Source organism: Ctenocephalides felis, unplaced genomic scaffold, assembly GCF_003426905.1.
Source record: "Ctenocephalides felis isolate EL2017-DRISC unplaced genomic scaffold, ASM342690v1 CF-g0.4_SCAFFOLD_00845, whole genome shotgun sequence".
Taxonomy (NCBI): domain Eukaryota; kingdom Metazoa; phylum Arthropoda; class Insecta; order Siphonaptera; family Pulicidae; genus Ctenocephalides; species Ctenocephalides felis.
The window spans coordinates 18,423,897-18,448,283 of record NW_020536999.1 but is presented as its reverse complement, the minus strand read 5'-3'; the positions used below and the strand labels follow the sequence as shown (position 1 = coordinate 18,448,283).

Genomic DNA, 24,387 nt, shown 5'->3' with positions numbered 1-24,387 from the left:
TAATTAATTTTATTTTATGAAAAGTAAGTGAAAAAAATATATTTATACACAAATCCATAAATGTCTGAAAGACAGACAGCAAAATAATGTAGTTGTCTGGTGTACAGGCGACACAAATGGCTCTCAAAATAGAAAATGCTAGCAAAGTATTATTAGAAATGCAAGGTTAGTACAGATTGAGAAGTGTACTAAGGATGTATGCACTTGCAAGACTTGAGCCAAACTAATTTAAGTTTAAAATAAGTATTGAACTCATCTCGACAAAAAAAACTTTAAGTTTCAACTATAATTGACACACACACACACATATATGCATATATACATACATACATACACATATATACATATATATGTATATTGTATATGTATATATGCAGGTATGTATATATTTATTGTGAAAGTGAAAATAAATAAATAGGTTATTGCGAACAAGGTTATTTATTCTACACAACAGGCGTGGTTTTAATTAATAGTTCCTCGTAGACAATATTCAAATTATAAGTGTATTTTGTCCTGCATTTTAATTACAATATAATATGATGTTTCATATCGAGGTGTGCCATAATTATATGAGCGGTTTACAAACATCCTAATATGTTACTTGAAATAAATACAAAATTGTATTTTATTCAACTTAATAAAGGATAGTAAAAATCGCATTTTTTCAAAAATCATTCATATAATTTTTTGTAATTTTTTTTTCCATTTTCTCACATTCAGCTAGACTTTTCTCTCGCAGGTCTTCCAAAGATAATAATAAATCGACCAGTGAACTTCTTTCTTTCATTCATTGCATTCTTAAATTTTGAAGCTTTAAAAATTATACCAAAAATAATGATATAATTATTAACAAAAAATGCATAAAACAGTAGAAAACAAGCAACTTCTTATTCATGATTTCATACTTTTCAATATTTTGTTAATCAACTACATTCTTTTTCTAAAGAGCTTTCTTGGCCCTTAAATCTGTAAATTTTTATGCAATCATTCCTTGGAATCTCTAATATATAAATATATCATAATATATAAATATGCAAATTTATGTAAATCGCATATTAAGTCTCATATAATAATAATAATGGAGGAGGAGTTTAATATTTGATTTAACTTACACATAAATTTATATATGTAAATTGCTACAAACATCTTAAAATTCAATACAATTTACTAGATTAATCACTTATTAGTTATTGAAATTTATAAATCATCGATATCTACAATAAGGACAGTGTACCCTTGGACTGGATATTTGATTTATCAAAAAAAGATTCGAAAAAGTAGAACGTTTTAGAGAACTGGGTCAAGTTTATTTGATTCTCTATATTCTACACCCCTTGGAAACTACAAAGTAATAATTTTTCATTTCTACGCTTCGAGAATAAAATGGCAATCCAGTGTAAATTATATATATATATATATATATATATATATATAAAATAGGGTGGTCCTTAAAATGGTCATTTTCGAATTTCCTTGCTCCCAGAGCCTCAAATGGTTCCAAATAGATAAAAAACAATTCTCTGAAAGTTTTAGCTCTTAATATTAACGTTTAGATAGAGCGCAATTTAATCAAATTTTGTATGGAAATAGCATGGAAAAATTTTCAAAAATTTTAAAAATGTTTTTAGATGTAATTTAGCGAACAAATGAATGAAAAAAACTCATTCATTTGTCGCTAAGTTATACCTAAAACATTTTTTTTAATTTTCAAAAATTTTTTCATGATCTTTCCATACAAAGTTTGATTGAATTGCGCACTATCTAAAAGTTAATATTAAGGGCTAACACTTTCACAGAATTGTTTTTTATCAATTTGGAACCATTTGAGCTAGTTATGGTCTAGCGCAAAGATTCCCAAAGTGATCCACGTGAACCTCATTTGAAATTTATAAAAAAAAATCGATATTGGCTAAATAAGGCGTCCTTGGCAAAGCCCAGAGAATCCATTACACAAAAAAAGTTTGGGAACCTATGGTATAAAGTAAGAAGTGCGAAAAGTAATAAAAAGGTATTGTGATGCTTTAACTCCAAGGATCCATCTTTAGAAAGGAGCACCAGTGATGTAAGTAGACATGAAAGTTTAAAATTTGCAAGAAATATAAAAACATTCAAAATGTTTACAACCGCATCAAAAATTCCATTATCCCCCCTTGTGCAAAAATAGTTGCCAAATTAGTCAAAATTCTTGCAAAGTACCTTTCCTTCCCTAGCAACCGCTCCCAAATAACTCGGTAATGTTTTGGTATTCATAACACAGGTAAACATAATCCTGATGAAGGTGTGCTTACTGAAGTACGAAACGCCCCTTCAAATTATTTCTCACAGAATTTTAATGCATGCGAACTATTAAAGAGATTATTATCCGTGGACATGTAACCATATGTTTATGGAACATTTGTGTTATTAGAGGGAGAGACAGTTAAGTACAACCTGGGTTGGTAAATTGGTTTTACGGTGGCTAATTTGCACAAGGTGGCTAATGTAGAAAATGAACTAGGATATTGTATTAGAAGTCATAGAAATGTATAGAACAGGCATCGGCAACCTACGGCACGCGTGCCAGGCTTGGCACGCGACGGCGTTCTGCATGGCACTCTACAAAATAATCAGGGCAATCGCAAATATATCGAGACGAAGTGATTTTTAAATAAGAAAAAATGTTGAAATATAATTGTAGTAGTATTGTTTACAAACTTTGTAGTAATTTCACACCCATTGTAGTATTTTTACAAACATTGTAGTAATGTTACACCCATTGTAGTATTGTTTACAAACATTGTAGTAATTTCACACCCATTGTAGTATTTTTACAAACATTGTTGTAATTTCACACCCATTGTAGTATTTTTACAAACATTGTAGTATTTTTACACCCATTGTAGTATTTTTGCAAACACGTAGTAATTTTACACCCATTGTAGTATTGTTTACAAACATTGTAGTAATTTTACACCCATTGTAGTATTTTTACAAACATTGTAGTAATTTTACACCCATTGTAGTATTTTTACAAACATTGTAGTATTTTTACACCCATTGTAGTATTTTTACAAACACGTAGTAATTTTACACCCATTGTAGTATTTTTACAAACATTGTAGTATTGTTTACAAACATTGTAGTAATTTTACACCCATTGTGGTATTTTTACAAACATTGTAGTAATTTTACTCCCAATGTAGTATTTTTACAAACATGTAGTAATTTTACACCCATTGTAGTATTGTTTACAAACATTGTAGTAATTTCACACCCATTGTAGTATTTTTGCAAACATTGTAGTAATTTTACACCCATTGTAGTATTGTTTACAAACATTGTAGTAATTTCACACCCATTGTAGTATTTTTACAAACATTGTAGTATTTTTACACCCATTGTAGTATTTTTACAAACACGTAGTAATTTTACACCCATTGTAGTATTTTACAAACATTGTAGTATTGTTTACAAACATTGTAGTAATTTTACACCTATTGTAGTATTTTTACAAACATTGTAGTAATTTTACACCCATTGTAGTAATTTTACACCCATTGTAGTATTGTTTACAAACATTGTAGTAATTTTACACCCATTGTAGTATTGTTTACAAACATTGTAGTAATTTTACACCCATTGTAGTATTGTTTACAAACATTGTAGTAATTTCACACCCATTGTAGTGTTTTTACAAACATTGTAGTAATTTTACACCCATTGTAGTATTTTCACAAACATTGTAGTAATTTCACACCCATTGTAGTGTTTTTACAAACATTGTAGTAATTTTACACCCATTGTAGTATTTTTACACACCTTGTAGTAATTTCACAACCATTGTAGTACTTTTACACCCATTGTAGTATTTTTACACACCTTGTAGTAATTTCACATCCATTGTAGTAATTTTACACCCATTGTAGTATTGTTTACAAACATTGTAGTAATTTTACATCCATTGTAGTATTTTTATAAACATTGTAGTAATTTTACACCCATTGTAGTATTGTTTACAAACATTGTAGTAATTTTACACCCATTGTAGTATTTTTACACCCATTGTAGTATTGTTTACAAACACGTAGTAATTTTATACCCATTGTAGTATTTTTACAAACATTGTAGTATTGTTTACAAACATTGTAGTAATTTCACACCCATTGTAGTATTTTTACAAACATTATAGTAATTTAACACCCATTGTAGTATTGTTTACAAACATTGCAGTAATTCACATTGTAGTATTTTTACGAACATTGTAGTAATTTTACACCCATTGTAGTATTGTTTACAAACATTGTAGTAATTTTACACCCATTGTAGTAATTTTACACCCATTGTAGTATTTTTACAAGCATTGTAGTAATTTTACACCCATTGTAGTATTTTTATAAACATTGTAGTAATTTCACACCCATTGTAGTATTATACTATAGAACACTCATTAAGAGTTCTAAGAAAAACATTCGATTACGGGGCAAAAAGTGCAAAAAATGTAAATTCAGTTTTTGAGAAAACGGAGCGTCCGGTTTGAATGATTCACTTGTATTGACTTGTATGTATTCACTTATATTGAAGGAAGGAAGTAACCATTAATTTTTTAAGACGCAGGAGTTTTTTTCAATGGATTTTTTTGACATTGATTTTCTTGGAATCAAGATGACATGGATTTAATTTGATTGCCGTAAGTTGAGTTCAATGAATTTCTTGATATTACATTTTTCAACAGTTTATTGCTGAACGAAAACGTAGGCAGAAATGATCTGATTCATTACCACATAAATATATACAATTTAACATAAATATTATACCAAAAGATCATTCGAGAGTAGTTCCTTGTATAAGGCAATCGTGATAATTAAAATTAACTAGTCTTAATTAAAACGAGTGTAAATTGTAGTTTCCGACACGAGAAAAGACGAATGTCTGAATTATTTGCACAAATTGTGATTAAATAAGCAAATAGAAATAATTTGCATTTATTGTTGAAAAGATATATATGTGCAATTATAATATTCATCAACAAGTCTTAATTATCATGGATGTAGAATGAACATGAAACGAATATACTATATGAACAAGAATTAGTTAAAAATCAGCACTGTAATTTTTTTTCGATACTGTCCGATTAAGGACATCAATAGTTGTATTAATTATTTTAATAATATTTCTAAATTTTGAAGAAAAAAAACTTTATTATTCGTTTCAAATATGTAATACCGATAAATTTCAGTATGTAATGTAATGTTAAAAATTTGCATAAAATACCGTAAATTGATACGTGCTTTTCTAATATTGCTAAATTTTGAAGAAAGATTTTGCTCTTCGTTTTCGATAAGTAATTCCAATAAATTTCGGGAGTAGGTTAGGCGACGACGTTTAAAATAATTAGAACGCAACGCAGTTTTGTTTTATTGATCTCTGCTTCACAAGGCTTTCCCTGCTAGGGCAACCCTCCTTGACACATTTATATATATATATATATATATATATATATATTATATTATATTATATTATATATATAAGAACTAAAACAATTTATTTCAAAAATTTAATAAACCAAAAGAAAATCAAAATAATATATAGGTAAAACTGAACAATGTAATGAATTTTTTTAAATACAGAATCGTAGTCAAATATAATTTGGTTATATGAACTTTTTTATGAATTCCAACATTCAGTGATTTCCAAATACAGCAATATAATAATAATGATGAGGCGGTAAAAGCTCAGTCAATAGCATACCAGGGTTCTCGGTTCGAGTCCTTGCGCTGACATGAGAATTGCCATATAATTCGAATTTGAATTAAATTAGAATTAGAAAAAATAGTGAGACTCAAAATGAAGAAGATAAGATTCAGAAGAAAAAAAATTAGTTGTAAATAAGCAAGTACAGAATATGTATAAAAAACAGTACAGAATACAACTATGAAATATTGTTGGTGTAAATGCTGTAAGTAAGTAAGACAAAAAATAATAATAATACAGCAAACAATTATAACATTACAAACGTTTTGAGACTATGGTTTGTCCATGAGTCCCCAGAAGTAAGAAGAAAAAGTAAGATTTGCAATGAAGAAGATAAGATTTAGAATAAAAAAAATCGTTGCAAATAAGCAAGTACAGAACATATATAAAAAATAGTATAGAATATAAATATGAAATATTGTATGTGTAAATGCTGTAATTAAAGATAATAATACAAAATACAAATAATGATAATAATAATAATACAGCATTAAAGTAATGCAACAATGGTTAAAGAAAATATTATATTTTTATACTAAAGTTGAGAAACACTGCCTAATATGTAATGAACCGTGCATTTACAACAACGTGTAAATTAAACATAATGTTATCTTAAAACTAATTACAAGAACGACTGTGAGAATTAAATAAAATTTATAATGTTTTTATTATTAAATGGCTCACTCTAACGTTTAATGTTTTTTTTTATTGCCGGCATTAATTTAATCTATAACAATTTCAAATTTTCAAGAAATTAATATTGAAAATACAAATATATATATATATATATATATATATATATATATAAATTATATATATATATTCGTGAAGTGTATCAATTCTTGAGTTTGATATGTAAATCATCTAGAACCAGATTCGTATCAGTTAATAACCCGAGGGCACATAATAATATATATGTAATTTTTAGTTTAGCATACAGATTAGTCGATATAAATAATCTAGCTGGAAATATCAAGCATTCACACGAGAAATATATTTTCATAACAGAAATAAGATTCCTTCTTTGTCGGAATAAATAAAATATTAGGGCATAAGTGGGAATACTCGGCTCGAGTCTTAGCATTGACATAAAATTTGTATTGTTAAAAAAAAGAGTGCACGTAAAGTTCACACCAAGCGATTGAAGTAAAACTTATTTGCTATTGTACAAGATGGCGTTTAAGTAAAAATAAATACATCATAGAACCATTTTGAATGTTTATTAGTAATATGGTAACACTCGTGATGCACACATTTATTAGTGTCAACCATCATACAAATTTATATAATGATAAATTATAAATTATATATTTATAAGAGCATTAAAAATATGTATAATATTTAAAAACAATAATGTAATTAAAGTCATACTTCAAATATGACATGATCGGTTTGTCATTGTAATTAGCATTTAGAAATGAACCTTCATTAGAGAAATGAAGTAATTGTTGATTAATAAATTCTATAATATTCGTTCACACAGTGGATTATGTTAAACAACGCCTGAACAAATATTGTTTTCGCAACTTCACTCATCATGTAATTGTGTTTGAAGAACTTCATGTAATTAAAATTAACATACATTCATTGACTGCTTGTATTTTTTTACTTTTTCGCTGGCGATATAATCTCATTCTTTGAACAGCTGTAATGTCTGTCTTGTCTAAAAAATATTTTCCATTTTAATAACTTCAAAGAGTTATAAAAACTACGAATAACATAGAATAAATTTCTAATCCATCTTCTGATTCAGGCATTTTTCGCTAAATCAAGATTTGTACTACGATGCAACTTTAAAATGTTTATTTATCTATGCCAAATTCCTTGTTGATATCGGTACGCATACAACATTAATGCCGTTACGCATACAACGACGGGTCTCTATTCACATACACGACGACTAATCACAACCGACCCGTATAGAAATGATATCATCGAGAGCGAATGACGAATATTTGGCACTAGACTTATCTTATTTGCCGTAACGCACTTCCGTTGCATTTGTACGGATTTGCACCCTAGTCGCCCCTAAAGAAGTTTTACTTTAAAAATCAAAAAATTCAGAATGACTTGACCTGAGTAAAAAAATTAGCAAGTCAGATTTTTTGCAGAAAACACAAACATCTCCTTCAGAAAGTCAACTTTTTAGAGTGCAATTCTTAAAACTTGGATATGAAAAGAAATATTTCATTAATTTTATGGTTTGCAAAATCATTAAAATATCAATTACATAGAATTGCCTTCTAGCAAACAATTTTATAATATAAAACGATACTAAAGTTCTACCGTTTCATCGTTAAATATAAAACGTTCTATTTAATTACATCATAAATCGAAGATTTCAATCAATTTTAATCTTGAATAAACATGTTATTTTAGTAATTCTCAAAAATGTATTAAATATTCGGAACAACCTCTTGCGTGTAAGTTGTTCGTCATCAAAGAACAAAGAATTCTTGGTAAAATGACGTCAAAGAGAAATGTGGAATGTCACATTAAAAAATCTGATATTCGCCGAGAAAGAAATAAAAAGATAAATTTTAATATCATATTTAAATTTCATATGCCATAAATCATAATTTAGCTCATGTTGCACAATAAAATTTGCTGACTACTATAAATTAAATAACGTTATTCATTCAAAAGAAAACAAATCATAAAAGCCTAAATAAATATATCATAAAAGCGGTATCGCATGTATAAAACAATAACTCAAATATTTGATTTTGTTTTATGTTCTTGATTTAGTGATAAGACTTTATTAGTTCATGTAATTATTGTAAACGGTACTTATGGATAACGTAAACATAACTCTACAATCTTGATAATTGATCATGTAAATAGTTATCTATAATCATTATCAAATATAAGAAATTAAAAAAGTTTTATAATTGAGATATAGATATAGTTTTGAATAAAATTGATCTATCCCAATTTTCAGTTTTGTATCTAATAGGGCTAATTTTCCTTCGATTCATATTTGTCACAAATGTAAAGGGTAAAAAGTTACATATTTTTTGACAAAATATATTTTTATAAAAATTGATAGCTAAACAGCAATGCAGATGCAAAAAAGTTGTGGGTAACATTTTAAAATTCGTTTTCAATACGATTTCATATTTCTTACGTGATAAAAATATATGAGAAGAGATTAAGGGGAGCGTTAAAATGTAATAAATTTTAAGGATTATATATATATATATATATATATATATATATACATATATATATACAAGCAAACTAAGCCTAGGAAAAAACTAACAAAGTGTTTCAGTTAACTTTGCTCCCTGCGGATCAGAGGCATGAATTCTAAGCCAGGCCAACAAAAACTACCTGGAAGGTTTTGATAGAATGCAGAATAAAAAATAGACCTACAAAGTAACAAATAGAACACTACATACTGTGAATGCTACAGTTAGCAATTCTCCCTGCAGATCAGAGATATGGACTCTAAGCAGTGTGAACAAAAATACCTGGAAAGTTTCTAGATGTGGTACTGGAGAAGATTAGAGAATAAAAAAATAAAACAAGGTAAAAATTAAAGTAGTACATTCTGTGAATGCTACAGTTAACAATTCTCCCTGCAGATCAGAAGCATGGACTCTTAGGCAAACAATCCAAAAACACTTGGAAGTGGTATTGGAGAAGATTAGAGAATGCAAAATAGAACTATAAGGTAACAAATGTAGATGCTGTAAATGCCACTGTTGGCAATTCTCCTTGCAGATCAGAGGTATAAACTCTAAAGCAAGCTGACAAAAAATACCTGGAAAGATTCGAGATGAGATACTGGAGAAGATTAGAGAATACACAATAGATATGTGAATTTGTAGATATGTGAATGCCACTGTTAGCAATTCTCCTTGTAGATCAGAGGTATGAACTCTAAGACAGGCAGACAAAAAATACTTGAAAAGTTTTGAAATTTGATGCTAGAAAAAATAGAGAAGACAGAACAGACCTACAAAGTAACAAACAAAGAAGTACATACTGTAAATGCTACAGTTAGCAATTCTCCCTTTGGTAGATCAGAGACATGGACTCTAAGACAGATCAACAAAAATACCTGGGGAATTTCTATATGTTGTGCTGAAGAAGATTAGAGAATAAAAGATACAACTACAAAGTAAAAAAGAAAAATACATTCTGTGAATGCTACAGTTAACTATTCTCCTTATAGATCAGAAGCATGGACTCTAAGACAGATCGATAAAAATACCTGGAGATAGTACCGAAAAAAAAAATTAGAGAATACAAAACAGACGTACAAAGAAACCTTAATAAGTACTACGAATGATACAGCAATCTCCTTGCAGATCAAAACATGGACTCTAAGACTGACCTGTCTTAAACAAAAAAATCTTTAGAATATTGAAACGTGGTGTTGCAAAAGATTAGAGTCTACAAAATAATCCTACAAGATAACAAATAAATAAGTACATACTGTGCATAGTTTTGACAAGAAAAGTAAACTGGATCAGATCCATATTGAGAAAAAAGTGCCTTTCGCACTTGCATTAAAGGTGAAATGAAAATAGAAGTTTGAAGGCTATATGCACTAAATATTATGCATTATGCAAGATAAAGGGGTAAAATGTGGTGCCATATATATAATAAATATTTTTTGTCATTTTTTTATATAGAACTATAAATTTTAGTTTAGTAATAATTTATAATAATAAAAATTGAGCAAATAACAAAATTAAAGGTTATCGCATTTTATTACTAAGCATATATGTACTTATTCATACATATATAATAATTGTATATGTAACACATGTTTATTACTTAATACTGAAAACCGATTTTATTTCTCATTTCAATAATGAATCGTCTAAATACCAATTTCCAAACATGTAAGGTTGCTACTTATAGGTTACATAGAACTTTGAGTATTACATAAACCTCCCCCTCACTCATATTTCTACAACGGATATATTATTCTCAAAAAAACGTATATTTTAAACAGTAAACAAATAGATTTGAATTTATTTAAAACTGAATCATACGTAAAAAAGTAAATAAAGGCGATAGATATATATAATTTCATTCCCAAGGTTAACAAACGCAAATCAATTCCCCATACACAATACCCCTTGTGTCAAATCATGCTAACCTAAAATAACCCTTAGGGCAAACAGATATAAACTTCCTACCTTATATTTATCGGAATCCTTATTATAAATCCACTTTGAATTTATCACACATTATCCACTCTGTTTGTCTAACAAAATACTCACAAAACACGACACATTTTTATTTAATTTATCACTAAAATAACATGTTATATATTAGAAAACGTAGCCATATTAATTCGGTTCTCGGAGCGTCCCACACAGAGCAATACCCGACGATCGACTGATTTGTTTTTCGTTCTGTTGTCGCAACTGTTTCAGATTGGTGTGAACATTGGGTTAATTGAAACTGAGCTGACATCAGGCGGGAATTTCGTAAAATTATTCAAAGTTTAAATTTTTTACTGTAATTTTTAAAAAATAAACTTGTTTTGTGTAAATCATTTAAAAGTTCAAAACATTTTTATTTAATTCTTAGCTCTTCATTTTTTATTCAATTTCTCATATTTGCATTGTGCCATATGACCACGTTTGCTTCTCTTATTTTTTATATGGGATTTGATACATAAAAACTGATATAATGATAATTTTATTCATTAATTTTAATATAGAATTTCACATATCAGTAACAAATATATGTACATACATGCTTCATTATTATTAAATAATAATTGCATTATTATTTGTGGTGCTCTCTAACGTCCTAGTTTTGATTTTGCTTTCTTCACAAGACCTGTCATTTTTTGTATAACCGGTAAATTTATACACAATACCACACTTATTTATATTTTTATAAATAATCTATCCATTATCCATTCATTTTTGAACATTTTAAGTTTTTTGTGCAATGGCTCAATCAACAGGAATAAATCCATCAACATTGCTACCTTTAGGTAAAATATTTTTATGAATTTTGCATCATATTTAGGTTAAATACAATTCTTTTAATATATATTATTTTATAGAACTGGTAGATAAATGTATAGGATCTAGAATCCATATAATCATGAAAAACGACAAAGAAATGGTAGGAACTCTTCTTGGCTTTGATGATTTTGTTAATATGTTATTGGAAGATGTAACCGAGTATGAAACTACACCTGAAGGCAGAAGAATAACCAAATTAGATCAAATCTTATTAAATGGAAATAATATCACAATGGTATGATATAATAATATATTATTTTACTGTAGTTGAACCTCAATTTTTAGAATTGAGTTCTAAATGTCGCTTTGTGTTCAATCGGGTTTCAATGGTATCTCTGATTTAGATAATTTTCAATTCACTTGCCATTACTTGATTATAAATAAGATTGTCATCAAACTCATTAGGCATTACAAGCTTTGAAGCGATAATCGGACTTCATATATTTTATATTATGTGTATAATGTTGTTTCCATTATTTTCACAAGACAAGCACTTTGCAATTTAGTCTTGAATATTGGAAAAAGAATAGCTGAAATATGTAGGCCTCTCTTTCTAATCTATTTTTTTACCACGTATTTGTCTAAAATGACATACGTAATAATGTTAAAATAGATTTTTATGTTAATACTGTTTATCAAACAAGTTGTTTTATAAATTATGTATTATTTTAGAACTCCTTATTATCGTACTAATGTACATTTTACATTTTACAGTTAGTTCCTGGTGGTGACATGCCTGATTCCTAATTACAATTGAAAGCCTTAATATTAAGTTTTTATTTTTTACAAAATTTAAGTTAATATGTAACAATATTTAATTTTGTGTAAATATTTTGATAATAAAATCAAATTGAAGTTGTTACTTGTATTTCATTTAGAATGGATCACCAAGTCTCGCACTATAATTGCTAAAAGTTTTGCAACAATTTGTGAATGTTGAACAATACATAATTTATTATTGTTTTGAAAGTTTTTTTTTTAGATCTTGGAACAATTCAGGAAAAAATGATAAAAAGTGGTGAAAGTTTTGTAGTGTCTTGCTGTTATAAGATTTCACTAACAAGTGAAACAAGGAGATAAAATATTGTTTATATTTAGATAATACAAATAAAGCAAATCTGTTTCTGTTATAGTTTATTATATAACTTTAACTGATAAAATATTGTTTTAGCACAATGTTAGAAGAGTATGGAGTTTTGTGTGAGAGTGTACCATGAAAACGAAGCATTTCAAGTTGACATACGTCACTTATCGTTATTTAGCGATAAAATAGTTTCATATTTACCAATATCTGAATTTATCGCACTTTAATATGCCATTATTATCCCAGCGCTCGTAGATTCAACATGACAGCTAAATTGGCTTTTAGTTTCGTGATTTGTTGCTCGATAATTTTAAGGTTATGTGACTGTGGAGTTCTAGTGTATATGAGGAAAGAAAATATGGAAAACCCCCTGAAGACAACGGTTTGTACAATGACGAAGATAAAGTAGACGTTCTAAACGCCGAAGACTTCAAACAAAGAGTCTTCAACCAAAATCATGCAACCGTCGTGGAATTCTACAATAGTTGGTGTGGCTTCTGCCAGAATTTCGCCCCCGTGTGGAAAGGATTAGCTGACGACCTGGCAAACTGGCAGAGTGTGGTAAGAATTGCTGCAATTAATTGTGCTGAAGAGAGAAATACACAAATATGTAGAGAATTTGAAATAATGGCTTATCCATCCTTAAGACTTTTTTATGTAAAATATCCTGAAGGAACTGGTCAAATCATGCAAAAAACTACCAACGTTGATAGTCTCAGAACTACTGTAGTACTAGAATTAAGATCGTTACAAAATAACAACCATGGGGCTTCAACGTGGCCCGATTTAAGTTTTTATAATAAATCTGATGTTGCTCTACTTTGGGACAAACAATCAAATGAAATTAAATACGTTTTTATCATTTTTCAAGAAAATAATTCTACAACTATCGGGCATGAAATAGCATTAGATTTACTAGATATCGGTCATATTTCAATACGCACAGCATTAGATGAAAGTAATTTAGGCAATGTTTTGAATATTCAAGAACGACCCGCTGTAGCTGTTTATCAAAAAATGCACAAGAATCCGTAATAAAATTAAGTCCTTCTAAACCTACAAGAGATGAGATACGTAATTCTATTGAAGTCTTCTTGAAGTCTCATCAAATTAAAGTACATCCTGAAACTCATAATAAAACGGGGCATTGGAGGGACTTAGAAATACCTGATAGTAAGCAAATGTTGAACAATATGATGCTCGAGGCTTTACAAAGAAAAGTAAAATCTTTGGGAGATGCAGTTTTCCAATCAGACTTGGAATCTGCTGTTCGTTATTCCATTTTTCAAGAAATTCCAAAACAAGCTAATATTGACACTGAAAAATTGATTGCTCTGCAGCAATTTGTTTCAGTATTAGCAAAATATTTTCATATGGGACCATCTGGTAAAACCTTCTTGAACAGGCTTGATGATAGCTTACAAAGATTGACTGAAATCAATGGTCAAGACTTCTTTGCCTTAGTAAAGACTTTAGAAGAGGGCAGGCCCGTATTCTCTACTCATCAATGGTTAGGCTGCAAGGGTAGCAGACCTGGTCTTCGAGGCTATCCATGTGGTATGTGGACCTTATTCCATCATCTAACAGTTCAGGCTGCAGAAGACCATTCTAATGACGAAAATCCTGTGGCTAAAGGACAAGAAATATTACAAGCTATGCATGGATATATTAAAAACTTTTTTGGCTGTGCTGATTGCAGTAATCACTTCCAGGAAATGGCTTCTCAAAGAAATATTTGGCATGTTGTAGGAGGCGATGAGGCTATTTTGTGGCTCTGGGCTGCACATAACCAAGTTAATAAAAGACTTTCAGGAGATATTTCAGAAGATCCTGAGCATCCTAAAATCCAATTTCCCTCTTATGAAAGGTGTCCAGCTTGCTACAAAAGCAAAGGTGGAGATTGGCAATATTTGAAAGTATTAGAATATATCAAACAATTGCACAGTCCTGCTAATGTAAGTCTTTTAGATGTAGATTTAAGTATTTATATTGAACCAAAGGCGATGTTCAGTTCGGCTAATATAACGAAATTAGATTTTAATATTTGTATATTGATGTATGCCGCTTGTGGTGGTTTAATATTTGTAGCCATTAAAATGATATTGAAAAAGAAATACAAAAAGAAATCTTATCCGTATGATGTTCTGGGAAAAATCTAGTGATAACAAAATCTATTAAATGAAATTGTGATAAGGAAATATAGAATATCGTTTGCAGAATGTTTTGTACCAATTAAAGCCTCAAATCGCAACATATCACTGTTTAAATACATGATTGCTTATTTTATAGAGGCATCAACTATTTCCGACGCAAATTTGTTTGCATTCAAATTGATGTCTTCCCACGCATTATTAATTGACTATTTTATTGCCTGCATAGTTCTATTTATTTGATTTAAGATAAAATCTAATTAAAATAAATTTTATCTGAAGAATTTAGTTTGATCCAATGATTTGTTTCTCATAGCATACCTGGAAAATAATTAATACATTATATAATGTTGATTACAATAATCAATTATTTTGATATGCTAATTGCATAATTAGCATTGTTAATTTGTTGATTAAAAAATATTTAGACAGTATTTTTAAAACACAATTAAAACAATTTTATGACGCGTATAAGAATTTGTATAAGAATTCTTCAATAAAATTTATTTTAAATGAAAATTTTAAATTATATTATTGAAAATCTAAATTTTTATTAAAAATTATATTTAGGTTTTATTTAAGGTTGTTGATAGATGGTTGTGCTTATATTAAAAACTTAGTATCTATTATGTTGTATGCTCAAAACTAATTGTACATATATTGAAATTTTAATATTATTTTTTGATTAAACAAATAATTTTATTGTGAAGAAATGCACCAACTTGACTCGGTCAAAGACATGCTTTTTTAACAATATGTGTGCCAACGCATTCTAAAAATATGATGATCTTCTATTAAATTAATTGGAAATTGAAAAGTTTAGTATTGTGCATTTTGTTATAAGTTGTTATTATAAGTAAAGTGCAGCTCATAGCTTTTAATATTTTTAATTGATGTATTGCTCAATGGTGATTTCTGTTTATTAAACTGAGTTACCAATATGCTCGCTTCAATAGACATAGCAAATGAAAGCATTCCGTATCCTCAAGCGTTACCAAACTAACATTAAGGAGTTAAATAAATGTTGTTTCCAATAAATATAATGGGAAAAACATTTAATATTTGTTCCAATTTGTATTTATTTTTACTACAATTATATACAATAAAATATTTTTATATATATTTTATAAAGTTTATGATGCAGGAGAGAAAATAATGTTAAGAATATAGGTAATGTGTATATATAAATGTTTGACAAGCATGTTCTAGTTAAATAATAAATACAATGTTAAATCTACTTAAAGATACTTTTTTGTTCAAATTATTGTACTTATTCTGAACAGTTTTTTTTTAGGATAGAGGAATGGAATATATAAGGAGTAAGAAAATAATTCTTATCTCACTAAAAGACTACTAGTGTAAAAGGGTATATTACTTTTTTGGCAATCATTATTTTTTTAGTAAGGCAGATTCAAATACACATCAAATTCGGAATTTAATGATACAAATGACGAATCGCTACTTTACATGAACTCTCTAATAGGCCAGAACCACTATTCAGAAGTATAGTTTCAAAATAAAAAAATTAAAGTACGATTTTGGACTGTGAAATTGTACCTTATGTGTTTATAAAAAATACTTATGAATCAAATTTTAGTTTCATGTTGAAGCGGTTTTCAAAAAATTGTGGATCCAGCCTGAATTTTTGGGATTCACGTTTTTTTTAGTATACAGATAAGACGACGCTCCATACGATAACATAAAACATTTATTATTAAATTACAATAGAAATATAATAACAATAAATAAAAATAACAAAATCAAATGTCGCCAGAATCTTTACGAAATTTGCTGGTAATTGGATGTCCTTGACATTGCACAACCTCAATAGAAAAAAAGATTATAGTTTAACACAATTATTATTTACAACAAATATATATTTACTAAATTATTTGGGAAAAGGACTGCTTGGTATATTGATTATTGAACATTTATCAGCTTTCAGAAAAATTTATTCTGAAATCTTGGAAAATGCAGAATAAGATTTTTATTTTGGCAAGTCCTAGTTCCAAAAAACATCTAATAAATGTAAAACTCTTAAATATAATTAAGGTAATAAAAAAAACGCGTTATACTACAAGATTTAAATAAAAAGAGCATGATTTTCTTATATCATCAAAGTTGTATATAAAGTTAAATACATACTTAAAGGAAGAGAATTCTTCAAATTATTGTGAAAAACAAGAATTAGTATAAAAAATTAAATTTTCTATTATAACCATATGATCTAATGATAAATAGTATAAAATATTTAATCTGAATACTTAAAAATCAAAATTTTCAAATTAAACTTAGTCGTTATGAAAGATATAAAAATCCAAAATCTAATGTACGAAACTCTAATAATTATTTTAATTATTTGGGTATTATCCTTCATTTAAATTATTTATTAAATAATATGTGTATGTTCAAATATATTTACATAAACATATAGTATTACTAAAACCAAATGCAAACGACATTTGGTTTTAGTAATATTATAAACAAATAAATATAAAGTGCTAATGAATATTCTAAGTCCCATTCGTTAAAAGTGAAAAATATTTTCTATGGATGTAATTGTTTCTGTTTTTAGAAATTACAGTAATAAGAATCAAGAAATCAATTTTTAAAATTGCATTTGTTTAATTCATAAATACTTAATATTATTTCCAACGCCTTTTAATCAAATTCTTATAGTATAAAGCGTTATTTTACTTAATATCTTAATAATGTAAAGAATCGAATATTAAAATATACCGTAAACATTTTACGATTAATATCAAATTCAAACAACAATAAAAATTATTAAATAGTTTCTACATATGAGAAAATTACTTATGGTTAGATAAATATATTTGTACTAAACTGTGAGAATTTCTTACATTTGAAATAAATGTAATGTATAATTGTGATGTATTTAAAAGAATTATATATATATATATATATATATATATATATATATATGTATAATTATAAAAGAAAATAAAAAACCTGCAATACACATTTCATAAATCAACATATCAAATTGAAAAAAAACTACAAGTTATGAAATTTTAAGTGATTATCAGATCTAATACATTTTAATAATCCATATTTTTAACATAAATTATGATAAATGCATATATAGTTCAACATTTCATTGATATATTTCAAATGACAATAATCATTAATTTCTATGAAATGTATATTACAGATCCAAAATATAACATCAAGATTTTTCACTTAATTATTACCATTACCATTATATGAATATCATTGGTGAATATTTTGGTGCAAAATTAAGATTGTACGTCACAAAATGGCACAATTTCCTTCAAGGACTCGACTATCGATTTAAAACAAACTCACAAAAATCTTTACCACATCAACCATTTGACAAAAGTGTTTAAAAACGAGTGTACACAAATGTGAAAAATTCATTTAAAAATGCAATAAATATCACATATAAACAAATTGTTATGCGTGTAAATATCAACTATAAAAGGAACGGTATGGATTATTATTCCTCCAATTTTATTTATGTTACCTGCATTAAATAGAAATTTCGTTTTATTGGATAGATTTATGAATGGTTATTAAATTTATACTCACAAATATTTTTTCAAGGAATATAAGAACTCACTTCTAATTTATTTTCCAAATATGAGTATTTTGCCTAGGTAAGAAAATATAGACAGATAATCCTTAGTCATTGACTAATTTGCTATGTGATAATTTTCCTAAATTTTACATCAAATTTCATTTACTTACATTGCCGATTTATATTTATTTAAACTAGCTACGTAAAAAAATATTCTTAATGCAAGAGTTGTTTATTAAATTCGAGTTTCTCAAAAAATAATGTTACTCTTTTGTAAATTTGGATTAATCAACAAATTATTGCTATGAATATAAAGAAGCATTGGATGTTAATTGAGCATATTTCAAATAAAATACTAATAAATCTAATATAATGTTAATTACAAGGTAAACTAAGGATTTATACTGATTAGACGAAAACTGTTTGGGTTCAAACATGATCAATAAACACCATAAGCGATTGATTACAGGCCTTCTAAATTAAAAAGATACACATTTATAAGACCATTCAATGAATATGGGTTTGATCATGTATTTGAACTCTAACACAAAACAAGAAATGTTACGATACAGTTGCTAAAATGTGAATAATAAGATTAAGTTCCTTAAATGGTGTCTTGTGAAATTATTTATGCCAAGTATCATTGAATTGGCATTTTTTATATAGAATATAGTTTTAAATGGCAGCATTCGTATTTTTAAATCAACGTAGTTTGTTTATTTACCGGTGTCCCCAACTTTATCCTGCGTTAACTGTCTAGATTTAATAAGAATATTTATGTAGTAAAATATCATCCTGTGAATAAACTAGGATTCATGCAAGGACGAAGTCATATTTAATTAATTTAAAAAAATATGTGAAGAATAGTTCATTGAGAACAATTGGTAAAAAAATCAAGGATATAATTTTAGCATAAGTTCAATTATTTTATATAAGATTAATTCTTTTCGCAAGTTTTTTTATTAAGTGATAAGTTTAATCATTTAAAAAAGTCATTAAATAATTCATCATAGATATGTATTTTAAAAAAATTATGCAGTACTTACGCGAGAAATATCAACTCCCGTCATGCTTTTAACAAGCTCTGGCATTTTGCTAACGATTGTCAACACTTCACCAGTCAATTTAGATGCTCCTACATCACCAGCACCTGAAGACACCATCGTGATTTTCTTTGCTTGAGATAATGGAGCTGCAACTTCCGCCGCGATCTGAAAATATAAATAATAATGTAGTAGATTGAATATAACAAATATTTATTAAACTTTAAAATAATCATTAATTAGTATAGTTTTTACCTTAGGCAAAGTTTGCATAAGCATGTCAACCATAGCAGCCTCTTTGTATTCCTTCCAAGCCTCTGCCTTCTTGGACATTTGCTCAGCCTCTGCTTTGGCTTTGGCTGCAATTGCAAAAGCTTCTGCTTCACCACGAACCTGTAATTATATACACAAGATAAGACTTTCCAATTTATTTATACATGATTATAGTTGTTCCATAAATTATTTTTTATTAACAATTTACCTTAACAGCTTCTGCTTCTGCCTCCGCCTCCAAGATAACTCGTTTCCTATTAGCCTCAGCAATTTTCTCCAGCCTATACTTTTCAGCCTCAGCTGGTCTTCTGACCGTGGCCTCCAATTCTCTTTCCCTTCGCTGCATTTCCTGGTCCTGCACCAGGATCTCTTGAGTGCGTTCGACTACTTTAATTTGCATTTGTTCCTCCTTGATTCGTTGTTTCGTTTTCGCTGCTTGTAACTCGTATGCCATCTCGGCTTCAGCCTAGGTAAAAAAAATTGGCAATAGAAAATATTATGAATCATTTAAGTTTTCCGTTTCCTTTACCTTTTTCGTTTGGACTTCGACATCATAAGCGGCCTTTTTAAGTTCGAAATCTCTCTGGGCTTTTGCTATTTCGGTATCATTTAAAAATCTCGAAGCCATTCTTTGTTCCTCGGCGATGGCTTCTTTAATTTGGGCATCACATCGTGCTTCCGCCTCACCAATTCGGGCATCCCGTTTCACCTCCGCCGTACGCGCCATACCAAGGGATTTTAGGTAACCCTGGACAGAAAAAATATATATTATAAAATAGTAGTAAATATAAATATGATTATTGTTATTGGAGTTACGGGCAAAGTAATTGATATTTCAATTTTGCACCTATGGTTTGCTACTGAAAGCATTTTAATGTAAGTTTGTCTGTTGGATCGATTGCGTAAAGCCAAGCCTTAACAAGCTCAACTAGTTTTTATATATTAACAAAAATTCCTGATACATCATAGCTCTTAGACAAAATCTAAATGAAGAAAATTTTGTTACAGCGTGGAAGCCATGAAAATATTTCAATAAGGGAAAGGCATATCCTATTTTACAGTTATACATTTAGTTACATTCTTGCTTTAGAATCTTTAGATTGTCTTGATTCATAAATTTCTTAATATTTAGAGAAGATTTTTGGCAATATTAAAATGGCAACCCGAGATTAGATCCTATTTCGATAATAATATGAATGCTTTAGAAATTGATATCAGAATTTTAGAAAGCATTCAATTATATATAAATGAAACAAAAAGTTAAATAAATATATAATAGTTATGGATAAAAGGATTTATTTGCTTTTGATCAAACTATGTAAATATATAAGGTATTAAAGTGAAAATCGAATTTAAAATTTAAATTAAAATACAATACAAAAATTTTTAAAATTAAATACAATATACATTTTTTATATTGTTTTAAAAATTGTGCTCCACCATTTGAATAAACATAGTCAATTCAATGGACAAATCAAAAACTAAAGTATTGATAGATATCTTCATTGATTTTCGAAGTATTATAATGCAACATTTTTGTATTTTATTTAGTAATATCGTTTTATATTTATGTATCGCAATTTTCTATGAATATTGTACTGGTGCCAGAGTTGAAATAGGTCACTGTTCACTTCTGAAAACTTATTCCTTATATTTTTACCCTTACAATTGGTTCTGCACAATTAAATAATAAATCCAGAAAATGCAGGTATATATCTTTTAAATAGACCAATGTATATATATATATATATATATATATATATATATATATCAATGATCATCATCATGAGTGATTCCAGTCACAAGACAATACTTACACATTAATATGACAATACACATTATTATTACACATTGATTTTAAATATTTATTAACACAATTGTTAGTGAGAATACACCCAAATTTACATAACACATTTGTTTACTTTATGTAGTTCACATATACATATATTTGTATACAACATTAAGAAGCTTTTCAGGTACTTTATACATTAAAATTTGTTAATATACAGAAACCACAACAATTTGGAATCACATTAAGGATTGATCAGAGATTATTTAATAAATATAATGTTGTGAATCACATAATCACAGTGACTTATTTTTAATGATTAATAATTTTGTAACATATACAAAAACAAACCTTTTCTTATGTTTACATCTACCTACAAAAATATAAGTGAAATAACTTCTCATCGAAAATGCAGAAATAATAATATAGCTTTTATAAATAATATCTACAAGCATACAACAAAACATAGCAATATTGACTAACAAAAATTAACCTTCAGAAACATACCTTTGCACCCTGCCGCCAAAGAAAGAAAAAATAAAATTGTTTTAAAGACATATATAATTAACCAACTATCCTAAGAATTAAAATTTTTAATAAAAAGTTAACTATTTGCAAATAAAATTGATAGAGCAAATGCATAAATTATTAAAAGAATAAATAACTTGGAGCCAAAAATAAATGATGTAATTAAATATTCATTCTTTCTATATATAAATATAAATCAATAAGAATGGTTGCAAGCAAAAATGCCTTCATAAATAATAAATGACCGATATTTTTATGAAGTCAAAGTATACAATTATGTTTTTGAGTCTCAAAAACTTATCATATTGTGAGAAAATTTGTATTTAAATATATTATTATATTTAAATTATTGTAACTGATTTTCAATTTCACTTTTTGCCTTGTATTAAACTAGCAACCATAAATGGAAATATTCTAATATAAAAATTTTAACCTACATAAGTTTCAAAGTATGTAAAATCATATGAAATCTATTCCATTTTAAATAAATGAGTTGCATAAAATAATTTATAGCTATGATTAACTTATATATATATATATATATATATATATATATATCAAAATTAATATAATTGAAAAGAGAATCTTCTCAAAATCCATAAATCAAGTAAAGTTTTAATTAATATTGATATTTTAGTACACACTCAGTTCATTAAAATATATGAAATATTTTAACCAGTGGGTAGTTTGTGGTAAATCCATAACATGTAATATGTTATGTAAAAATGCAAAAAAAATAAAAAATGCAACATCTTACCTCTTCATCACGAATATCCTTCAGCGTATATGATACAACAGTAATCCCCATATTGACTAAATCTGAAGACGCTACCTCAAAAACTTGTTTACTGAACTTTTTTCTATCTTTATAAATTTCCTCCACAGTCATAGAGCCCATTATAGCTCTTTGATGCCCTTCTAAGGTAACAAGAGCTATGTGTTGTATTTCTGATTCTCGTTTTCCCAAAAATTGTTCGCAAGCCGCACTGAGCATTTCCTCATTTTGTCCCTGAATTTTCACTTGCGCTATTCCGGTGACTGAGATTGGAACACCTTGGCTGGTGTAGACGGTAGGAGAGTCTACTTGAAGAGTCATTGTGTTTAGAGAAATCCTGAAAGGAAAAAAACATATAGTAAAGATACTCTTATTCAAATAGGTTATATAATATGTAAAACTTTAAAAGTAATATTTATATAACAAAAGTTTTGGGATTAAACATCATTTGATTGACTAGATAGCAATTGAATTGATTTGAATGAGAAAAGTACATAGCTTACTATAATGATTTTTTATACTAGTAAATATTTTAAATAAATTATCAATAGCTTATATTTATTTATTTATTAAATAGACATCAATTATGGTTAATCACAATAAATAAAAGAACTGATTTAGTTAATTCACTGTGATTGTAAACACTTATTTAGGTTCAAGGCTAATAATTCAATAGAATCTGATTAGATCATGCTTGCAAAAAATATTGCAAAGCAAACAATTAAAACAAACAAAATATTTTGAAGAAATTACCGTTGTACTCTTTGAATAGAGGGCCAAACAAAGGCTCTTCCTCCAGGAACCAGAAGTGGTTTCGAATAGCAACATCCTGGAATAAAAATAATTTAAATATTACTAATATAAACAACTTTGACATTTCATTATAAGCACCATAAAAAAATCTGTGGAACTATTTACCCGATATCACTAAGGCCTCATTAGGGCCACACGTCACAAACCCCCAAGTCATTACGCACAATAATTATTAATTAATTTAATAATAATTATCACTTATTTTATTACACTTAAAGCCGCCAATAAATTTTGTTTGACTTTTAACACAACACGGGTGTGGGCGCATGCGCAAAAGAATTGATCGTAAAGTTGATCTGTAGTAGTCGTCACGAAGGCGCCAGGGGTAATTTGATGCTGGATTTTATTGAAAAGATGAAATATTAATTATGATTAGTATATAATTATAAGATTCGAATTTTAATAATGATAATTATTTTTGATATTGTTAATTTTTTTTTGATAAATGATGTTGGCACGTGCGTTAAGCGTGAAGTGCACTACAAATGCATTTTTTCCTTAACTGGTATCGCGCATTCCGGAAAAGCAACTTCAGGTTTTAACTGTCATTATGATTTCAAATTTTATGCAAATCATAAATTATTTAATGTATAGTAAAATATTATTCTTTGATTATGATGGGTATACAATTGAAATAT

The 24,387-nt window shown here is 27.8% G+C and overlaps 2 protein-coding genes and 1 pseudogene across 4 annotated transcripts; 2 read left to right on the top strand and 1 right to left on the bottom strand.

Moving 5' to 3' along the window:
- Positions 1–11,539: 11,539 nt before the first annotated feature.
- On the top strand, positions 11,540–12,579 carry LOC113364232 (U6 snRNA-associated Sm-like protein LSm5). The gene is made up of 3 exons (XM_026606724.1): positions 11,540–11,698; positions 11,771–11,967; positions 12,447–12,579. Exons 1-3 carry the CDS (start codon positions 11,653–11,655, stop codon positions 12,477–12,479), a joined length of 276 nt encoding a protein of 91 aa, XP_026462509.1. The 5' UTR covers positions 11,540–11,652; the 3' UTR covers positions 12,480–12,579.
- A 561-nt stretch (positions 12,580–13,140) lies between these two features.
- LOC113379765 lies at positions 13,141–15,287 on the top strand (annotated as a pseudogene).
- A 3,767-nt stretch (positions 15,288–19,054) lies between these two features.
- On the bottom strand, positions 19,055–23,982 carry LOC113364231 (flotillin-1). Of its 3 annotated transcripts, XM_026606722.1 has the most exons (9): positions 23,855–23,982; positions 23,690–23,765; positions 22,919–23,273; positions 22,141–22,149; positions 20,374–20,592; positions 20,053–20,310; positions 19,827–19,964; positions 19,575–19,739; positions 19,055–19,284 (listed from the first exon to the last, which is right to left on the bottom strand). In XM_026606722.1, the coding sequence occupies exons 1-9, from the start codon at positions 23,904–23,906 to the stop codon at positions 19,267–19,269; spliced, it is 1,290 nt and encodes a 429-aa protein (XP_026462507.1). In that variant the 5' UTR covers positions 23,907–23,982; the 3' UTR covers positions 19,055–19,266. The 3 variants fall into 3 exon arrangements, with proteins under 3 accessions (XP_026462507.1, XP_026462508.1, XP_026462506.1); XM_026606723.1 differs by lacking the exon at positions 22,141–22,149; XM_026606721.1 differs by lacking the exon at positions 22,141–22,149 and having other exon boundaries at positions 19,055–19,280.
- Between the last annotated feature and the right edge of the window lie 405 nt (positions 23,983–24,387).

What these genes read in the sequence shown, in the direction of transcription:
- LOC113364232 (XM_026606724.1), top strand. Translation starts at nt 11,653, where the DNA reads ATGGCTCAATCAACAGGAATAAATCCATCAACATTGCTACCTTTAG. An exon ending in ATCAACATTGCTACCTTTAG is followed by an intron (nt 11,699 to 11,770) that starts GTAAAATATTTT and finishes ATTATTTTATAG; the next exon opens with AACTGGTAGATAAATGTATA. An exon ending in ATGGAAATAATATCACAATG is followed by an intron (nt 11,968 to 12,446) that starts GTATGATATAAT and finishes TACATTTTACAG; the next exon opens with TTAGTTCCTGGTGGTGACAT.
- LOC113364231 (XM_026606721.1), bottom strand. Translation starts at nt 23,906, where the DNA reads ATGACTTGGGGGTTTGTGACGTGTGGCCCTAATGAGGCCTTAGTGATA. An exon ending in CAGAAGCAGAAGCTGTTAAG is followed by an intron (nt 19,965 to 20,052) that starts GTAAATTGTTAA and finishes ATATAATTACAG; the next exon opens with GTTCGTGGTGAAGCAGAAGC. An exon ending in CGGGAGTTGATATTTCTCGC is followed by an intron (nt 19,281 to 19,574) that starts GTAAGTACTGCA and finishes AAATCTAGACAG; the next exon opens with TTAACGCAGGATAAAGTTGG.